The sequence below is a fragment of the Quercus suber genome, unplaced genomic scaffold (genome assembly GCF_002906115.3).
Source record: "Quercus suber isolate HL8 unplaced genomic scaffold, Cork oak 2.0 scaffold_741, whole genome shotgun sequence".
NCBI lineage: Eukaryota > Viridiplantae > Streptophyta > Magnoliopsida > Fagales > Fagaceae > Quercus > Quercus suber.
The window spans coordinates 184,034-193,342 of NW_027070179.1; the positions used below are offsets into that span (position 1 = coordinate 184,034).

The following is a 9,309-nucleotide window of genomic DNA, read 5'->3' on the forward strand; positions in this document are numbered from 1 at the left end:
CCACTACTTCATACCTAGGATTATGAACGAGTTGTATAGGATAGTATTCTTTTTTTAAAAGGACAATTATATCTCATAAGGAAATAATTAGCACTAAAAAAAATTATACAAATTTTATAAAAGAAAAAAATTTTCATATTTATTTTATTTTTTTTTTATAAACATGTCTTCTTTTTTTCTTTTTTTGTAATATTTGAAATGGTGTATATTATCATATTATTTTGTTAACTTTATTTCTCACATTATATACTAGATTCACCTGAGGTTGATATTTAGTATATGACACATATGGTTTTCTTTTACTCTTTGGTGAAATGATTAGCTAATGAATATTGGCCTATAAATTTTAAAGGACAATGTTTAACTACAAAACTGATTGTAGTCTAAAACTATAATCTTACTCAATAAAGTAAACATTATGAAAGCTCAAATAGTGTAAAGATACTGTTGCTTGTTTCAACCCTCAAATTAAAACTTACAACTAGATTGCTTTTACCCTACTTAACTAAGTGCGGAATAAGAATAAGTGTAACACAATGAAACTAGAACAACTCTCTAAGGCATAAGCAAATACTATAAACAATAAAAGTAAAGCTTAAAGAGTAAGGGAAGAGAGATGCAAACACAAGATAACACTGAGGCGTGTTATTAAAGAGGAAACTGAAGTACTTGGTAAAAAGCCTCTACGTGACCCTTCAAGCCGAATCAATCCATTAGTGAATAAAGTTGGAGTACAAGGATATCAAAAAGACCCTCCAAGCCTAGTCAACCTAATATACTTGAACCCTCCAAGTTCTAGCTACTAACAGACTTCACCGAGTCATGTCTTCACTAGTTATCTAGATCCTGCAATTAGCTTCAAATTGCATCTACCAATCGATGGCTTCTTCTAATGCTCCCCACACTTGCCAAAACTTTTCTTAACACTCAAATTGGGTGAGGTAAGTTTTTGGGTTAAGAACCTCTTAAGGATTTATAATTGGAGAGGTAAGAGTAGAGGAAAACTAAAAGAAATTATGTAGATGATTGTGGGTTTACAATCTCTAACTCTCAAGTGTTTTGCTAGGGTTTTCACTCTCAAACACTCATTGTAATTTTGTGGGTAATGTGGGTTTTTATAGTGCTGGTAAAAAAAAAAAGGGAAAAACACACTTTAAAAATTCCAGGCAGAGAGTTTTGTGGGTCACTTGCGAGTTGGCCAAGTCGCAAAGTGACTCGTGAAATACAACCAGGCAATAGTCCTTTCAGATTCCAGCATGTGCTTCTCAAGTGGCCTTTCACAGGTCGTCCACTCGCGAGCCAATTGCAAGCAAGTTGTGAACTTCACTGTCTTCACAATTCTTCACTAAACTCTCACACTCAACCCTTACATTAAATTCCACAAACATACATGGAAATGATTGGACAAGTATACAATCAAATTTGATATAGAATTAAAACTAAAAAAAAATTACACATTACTACATATTTTAAAATTTTAACCGTTAATTATAAGTTCTTTATGCTCTTAATACACATGTAAAATTTTGTGTCAATCGGATATTATTTACTATATGATCTATAAGCTTATATTTTATGCATAATTTTAAACTACAAAAATTTGCAATTTAAACAACTTATTGATGACAAAGTTATTGATCGTTAATTTTCTAGAAATTTTGCAAGTATGGAGAATATAAGAAGAAGATGTAATCCAATGATATATTTGTCAAAAATCACCTCCAATAAAAAGATATTAAAGATTGTAACTTAAGACTACAACCAATTTTGTACCTAATAACTTTGTTCAATTTTAACTTTTATTTTTATCTATTTTTGTTTTATGTTCTCTTATTTGAATTGAAAAGAAGGGGGAAAACATATATGTGAAAACAATAAAGATCATATCAGGTTTATCTGATCCATCAAAAACTGGTTAAGGGTCATATATTTTGCAATCCTTTTTAGCTTGACCCATTGTCAAAGTTAGATGCATGCCTACCATTAACAAATGTTTAATTTACAACGTACATTTCATTTTATAGAATTAATTCAATAAGCATAATTTGGGAGCACAACTTGGATTTTTTCTTTTTTTTTTTCTTTATACATCTTAAGTGGGGGTGTGAGATAAAACATTGACTATTTGTATTGAAGAAAATAAAAAAATGCCATTTGACCAAAAAGTCATTGGCAACTTAGAAATAATCCAACATAATATACTTACTAAATTCATATTTTATTATCAACAAACGAAGATTTTTTATCAGAAAATAAGAGAATTAAAACAAATTATTTATTGAAAAAAAAAAAAAAAACACCCGCTTTAGCTCATATGTATTTTTTAGGAATAAGAAATATATTCAATCAAATGACAGAACCGGTTTATATAAACAAGCATAAAACTGTAAACAACAAGCAGAAGCAGTAACTTAGCAACAACAAAAAAAAAAGGAGTAGAACTGCAAAAACAATAGACTCATCAGCCAAATCTAGCTATACTTAGCAAAACTGAACCAGGTGACTTCCAAACAGAGCTGAAGGCTTGATTTTGACTTGAGTTTCTAACTTTGATTTTACTTATTGCAAGCCTGTACCTCACGTTTGTCATAATAATAGTTTTCAGAATGTGCACTTCATTTTTCATTCTACTTAATTAATTTGTTGCTCTCAGCTCCTTCATTTCAATCCCTCCTCCAAATATGGTATATAAATGGAAGCAGACAAGGGCCAATCTGCAAATAGAGTACTTCAAACTCTTCCCTTTAAGCTTATATATAATTCACAATTAATTGTATGATATATTTTGTTTTTATTCCTTTATAAAAGCTGTGTTTTCTAGGCTACAAACTGACAGAAAACAGTGATTGTATCCAGGGAAAAGGGGAGCGGGGAGAAGGGAGATGAGAAATATAAAGTAGCTAGAAGTGATCATGAATGCTATGTCTTAAATGAAAATTAATATTGTGATGTGAGATGTTTCACACAATAATGTCTCCAATTATATATCAGATCAGATGCCTATATTTTATAAGTAATAAATATGAAAGAACATAGACATAATGTAAAGACCTAAACATTGTACATATATAGCATAGGACGTGAAAAAATCATTGCTCTCGATCGGTGTAAAATTTGATATCCGTAAGATGGAGCCACCTGATCATAAGTAGTCCATCAACGGCCAAAAAGTATACATGCATGTGCCACCAAAATTCCATCATAAATAATGACACATGATGATGCAATACGCATTGCACGGTTGTACATTGTGATTAACATCAAGTCATTTTTAAGTAAAACAACTACTTATATTACTTTTCTAATTTGCTAATAAGAAGGTGTCACGTCACCTGTGAAAAATGATATAAACTTTGTTGTTCATAGACATAAATTTATTGCTGATCAAAAATATTTTGCTATGTGCTTACTGCAGATGATTAAGGATTTACAGATGTATAAGATACCTTCTCGAACCGTAGGGTTGTTTTAAGTCTGTCCTATAAATTAATGTCAGGAAGCACCGGCCTAGCCCAGACATGTTCCTCACCCTCCCACTTATTTCTAGTAGCAAGAAATTAATAAAAACCCATATACAGTAGATATATTACTTTTTGCAGGAAAAGCTAGCTTGGCTTAATAATGGAGCCTGAAGAGGGTCTCAGGTGGAGAAAGCAAGCTCTAAAACCTATCAAAACAAAGACAGCAAACAAAGAAGGAGAAGACAGCGTTAATCATGAGATGGAAGAAGAGCCATTGAGTCCATCAGCTCGGTTGTTCCACGAACCACATTTTAATGTCTACATCATAGCCATCATGGGTTGCAAAACCCAAATTTACCCAGACATCGCTAAAGCCAACCTGGTTCACACTTTGCTTAAGCACCCTCGCTTCTCTAGCTTGCAGGTACTAAAAATATATATATTTTTAGAAAATTATATACTAGTATCTATTAACTTCATTAAATCACCTTTTATATATGTTTTAAGGTACAAAATTTTTAATAAATTATTGACTGTCCAAATTAATTTCTTCCGTTTTTTTTTTGGTTAAATTTTATGAAAGCCTGTTTATGCTGATTAATTTAGATCTGTCTTAAGTACAATCCAAGTCCACTTTAAAAATGGAAGATTTTATCTAACTTTTTATGACCAAACCATGGACTTTAAAATAAATAATGAAACATAAAATTCATATGATAAAAGGAAAATATTGAATTACTTTTGCCATCCAAAAGTTCATAATATCTACCAATTAATTGTAAAATTATAATTATTATTTTCCATATTACTCACACACAAAAAAAAAAAAAAACATATAGGTTGTGGAGGATGGAGGAGAGATGAAGTGGGTTCGAACAAAGGTGGATTTGGAGAAACACGTTATAGTTCCTGAGCTAAACCCGAACATGGATGACGCTGACCAATATGTCGAAGACTATGTGTTTAACCTGAGCAAAACCAGCATAGAAAAGACCCAGCCGATGTGGGATCTCCACCTCTTAAACGTTAAAACCTCAGATGCAGAGGGAGTTGGAATATTCAGGATTCACCACTCTCTTGGAGATGGCACTTCTCTGATGTCACTTTTACTCGCATGTACACGCCAAATCTCTGACCCTCAGGCTTTGCCAACGGTTCCAGGAGTAGTGTACAAGAAGAAGAAAAAAAATGCTATGAATAGAAGCAGTAGTTGGTGGATTTGGCATTGTTTGATTGGGTTTTGGTGGGGTTGGAAGCTCTTTTGGAACACAGTGGTTGATGCTTTCATATTTATGGTCACAGCTTTGTTCTTGAAGGACACTGAAACGCCTCTCAAGGGACCACCGGGCATTGAGTTTACTCCGAGAAGAATTGTTTACCGCACGGTTAGTTTGGATGATATCAAGTTAGTGAAGAACGCCATGAACACGGTAGTTTTCTATACCTAAAACTCTGTAATTTGTTTATTTTTCATTTCTTGGGGGCTTTAATTGGGCAATGGCAGAGCCTATGATTGGGGAGACAAAACTATGAAATTAAATTTAACACACGTATATAGACAATGTGTATAAAAAATAAATCTTTTTTTTTTCTTTTTTTCTTTTTTGACTGAAATCTTATTTTTCTAATATCAAAATAAGTGGTAACTCATATATATATATATATATATATATTAAAGGAACTGGTTGTGTTCCTTTCCTTTTATGAAGATATATATATATATATATATCTGAACTCTAGTTTGTCCCGGATATGTGCACAAGAAATTTCCAAAAGAGAAAATAATTAATGATTTTTTATTATAAATCAAAACATAATAATCCTTATACACAGAGAAAATAGCAATCATATTTCAAAAGGAATTATGGGTTTTAAGTTGCTAAACGGTTAATATCTCGTCATTAAGTAAGGGATCTAAGTTCACATTCCACATATATCAAAGATAACTTATTAGTGTGTTTGATTTAATGGTTGAGAATCATCATTATAAAACAAAAAACATAAAAAACACCAAAAAAAAATATAATATATTATATATATATATATATATTAAGAAATGGTAGCTAATATGCGGTTATATATGCAGTTTTGCCGCAAGATATGACTTATGAGACTAAAGATATACAAGTTCGCATAAGTTTTTTAGAAAAATGGGAAAGGGTTTTTTTTCTGTAATTGTCATTTTGAGTTTAATTTCCAATAAAACACTGCAAATTCTTTAATATATTTGATGTAAAAAGTTAGTGAGCTTATGATCTAATGATCATATAAGTTTCCTTTTGCTAGATTTGATTCTCTAGTGTAGAATTTCCCTACCCTTGATTAGCATTGAAAAAAAGGTACTACCTCCATCCTAGTTTATTTTCCTCTATTCCATTTTAGGATGTCTCAAATATATTGTCATGTTTTTAAAATTAAAAATTATTAGTTTACTACTGTTCATATTATACTCCTACTTTATTTTCAAAACTATTTGAAAAGAAAACTAACTAATATATATATATATAATATATATATATTTTTTTTTTTAAATCAGTTTAATTTGGACACCTTTTTAGTTACCTCATTAAGAATAACTCTTTTTAAAAAAGTTGATAAATTTATTTAAAAGTAGTTTTGTAAACTTATACATTTTTATAAGGCAGATAAAACAATAAATAATGTTTCCTTAAAAAATTTAACTTTTCAATTAAGACAAACAAATTGGGATGGAAAGAGTTTATAATTCAAAATAGTAATTTTCATTTTGTATATAATAAGTCCGACAAAAAGTCATACTCATTTTCTCCTCATTAGGAGATTGTACCATGCCATTAAGTCACACAGCTCATGGTGATGGAATAAAATATTAATGGTATACCAAACATGGAGAGGTGATAGTTTCCTCATTTTTAGACTAAACTAATATGTAGCTTTCATTTCATTTTATTGAGAGGGGAAAAAAAAAACGATAACTAATGTCAAAAGAATTTTAAGTTACATTTGTATGTAAATAAAAATCATTTATCTCTTAATGTTTTACTTTATATTTTACTAATTACAATATACCATGAATTTTATTTTTATTTTTTTTTAAATATTTATTTTGGTGATTTTATAAGAAAGATTGAGGATACTTAACTGACTACTACTGACAGAGTATAGAATGAAACACCCACATTTCAATTGAGGATTTGTATGGATGAAATATTAGAAAGCAAACAAAACAACTGCCTTTAGTCTATATTGACATTTTTATGTGTTTTGCAGACCATTAATGATGTTGCTCTTGGAATTACACAGGCTGGTTTATCCCGTTATCTCAACAGGAGATATGGTAAATTTCAATTTGCAGTTTAACTCTGCATTGCTCATTATATTTCCGTTCTAATAAGGATGCATTTAGACAAGGAATTATTAGCTTTTGCAGAATTTGCAACTCAAAAAAAAAAAATATGGTTATTTATAGTATAACAATTTCAAGAATTTTTTTTTGTTAGGAAAATTTTTATAATTATAATTCTCAATTAGAATATAAATTCCTTGGTGTCAGAAGGTATAGATGAAAACTATAATATTATTTATTTTGATAATTTGAATATTTGTTTTCTAAATTGAAATTTAACCAAAGTGCAACATGTTTTATTATTGCATTTTGCAGGTGATAGTAAGAAAGATGATGAAGCAAGTAAGACGAAAAATAATCTTCCGAAGAAAATTCGCCTCCGATCAACTTTGCTGATAAATTTGAGACCAACTGCAGGGATTCAGGTTATTATTACTTTATAGTTTATAAGTGGGTATAGCATTTCCTAAGAAATTAAATTGTAGTTGTAATATAATTAAATAATTGTGTGAAGGCTTTATCTGATATGATGGAGAAAGACACTGAAGCAAAGTGGGGAAACTGGATTGGATATGTCCTCCTCCCTTTCACCATTGGATTACGGGAAGACCCATTAGACTATGTTCGCCAAGCCAAGGCCACAATTGACAGAAAGAAGCACTCCTTTGAAGCTATTTTCACTTTCTCCGTAGCTGAGTTGGTCCTCAAAATTTTTGGCATCAAGGTTCTCAACTACTCCTCATTTTTTAGACCTTATTATCTCACCAACCTACACACACATATATAAGATAGAACATATAAATATATAGTACTGAAAAAAAAAATTGATGAATATATTGTTGTTGTTAGATTAAATGATTAAATCACAATTTTCTAACCCTTTAAATGTTTGTGAGAATCAATAATTTTTTATAGTATTAGTCTATTAGAGCAGGAGGTTTTTATTTAATCACTTATCTTCACTTTATCTCTCATTTATTATTATTTAAAATATATAATAAAAAATATTCACATATTAGGCCTCATTTAATAAGAGTAACTCAAACAGCCCACATGTAAAAAAAATTGAGTTTTAGATTAAATGATTAAATTCAATATTATTTATCAATTTAAAAGTTTTAATTAGTTCAACTGATAAAACCTCATCTACAAAAAAAAAAAAAAATCAATATTATTTTCTAATAGTTAAACTTTTTGTCATAGTTTAGTGTATGAGTATAAATATTATGCAATTAATGTTAAAAACTTGGGTGTTATTGAAATGCTAAAACAGAAGCGAGTGCTCTATCTCACAGTATTATGACTCGCACAACCATGTGCTTCTCCAATCTAGTTGGACCCTTGAAGAAATTNCTTCTCCAATCTAGTTGGACCCCTTGAAGAAATTGGATATTATGGACATCCAATGGCTTACCTAGCTCCAACATCTTACGGTCAACACATGTAAGTAATTTGTGTTTTTTTTTTTTTTCTCTTCAAAAATAAAAGGAAAATGAATGGTAAACAATAAATAAATATTGGTGTTGATAATAATTTAAGATTGAGCTGACAATTACAGGCATTGATGATAAATTTCCAAAGTTATAGTAACAAGATGACCATTGTGCTATCAGTTGATGAAGATACCATTCCTGATCCTAAACAGCTGCGTGACGATATTGTTGATTCCCTTCAACTCATTAAGGATGCCGTCATTCAAAAAGGCCTCATCAAGGAAGATCATAACTTAAACAAAATATGAAGCCTATTCTCAGATTTCCAACTCAATCGATTTTAAAGACTTATTCCGTAGATTAATTATTGTATTTGTTGCTGATTCTATTTTTCACAACTTTCTATATTTCCTGGATCTCATTTCTTAATGGTTTGCTGTTATTTCGTAATGGTTTTCTGTTATAAATATAACTAGCTGTAACCCTATGAATATGCATAGATACACTTAAAGATATATAATAATACGCATAATATGATTCTTATATATATAATTTAAATACTATTGGTAGTCATTTTTATATTTTGTTAACTCCATAAAAATTTTTGTAAGGATATTATTAGGTATAAATATAAATTGTCTTTTTTTTTTTAATTATTGTAAATCACTTTTTTTTTTTTTTTTTACGATTCATTTATTTTAGACTCTTTGATTTTTGTACATAATAACTTACTTGGATAAATATTTATGATGTGGTCTCACATTTGATTCTAAAATTAAGAAATAAAACTCTTTAAGAATAAATAATTTATGACATATGGCGCAAAATTGGAACACTAATTTGGGATTATAATTTGAATTTCTCTCAGTTTCACATATTATTATTATTACTATTATCTCTATGTGTGTGCCTACTTTGATTACAAAATAAATTGTATAAAAGTATAGATTTTTTTTTTTTTTTGAGAAGTAGAGTTTTAACCTATAGCGTTCACTCCTAATAATTGTCCTTTATCATTAGACCGAGACACCAGTTGGTTTTTGGTGTAGGTGGGGATAGACCTCCAAATCTCTTATTCAACCATCAAAGA

The 9,309-nt window shown here is 29.8% G+C and overlaps 1 protein-coding gene across 1 annotated transcript; it reads left to right on the top strand.

Moving 5' to 3' along the window:
* The first annotated feature begins 3,401 nt into the window (after positions 1-3,401).
* On the top strand, positions 3,402-7,575 carry LOC111989391 (wax ester synthase/diacylglycerol acyltransferase 11). Its single transcript, XM_065766773.1, has 5 exons — positions 3,402-3,885; positions 4,301-4,891; positions 6,711-6,777; positions 7,102-7,211; positions 7,301-7,575. The coding sequence occupies exons 1-5, from the start codon at positions 3,622-3,624 to the stop codon at positions 7,571-7,573; spliced, it is 1,305 nt and encodes a 434-aa protein (XP_065622845.1). The 5' UTR covers positions 3,402-3,621; the 3' UTR covers positions 7,574-7,575.
* Positions 7,576-9,309: the final 1,734 nt, after the last annotated feature.

Excerpts from the sequence above, each read along its gene's own strand:
- LOC111989391 (XM_065766773.1), top strand. The coding sequence starts at position 3,622 with ATGGAGCCTGAAGAGGGTCTCAGGTGGAGAAAGCAAGCTCTAAAACCT. Across the intron at positions 3,886-4,300 it reads CTCGCTTCTCTAGCTTGCAG|GTTGTGGAGGATGGAGGAGA; the intron begins GTACTAAAAATA and ends AAAAACATATAG. Across the intron at positions 7,212-7,300 it reads GACCAACTGCAGGGATTCAG|GCTTTATCTGATATGATGGA; the intron begins GTTATTATTACT and ends AATTGTGTGAAG.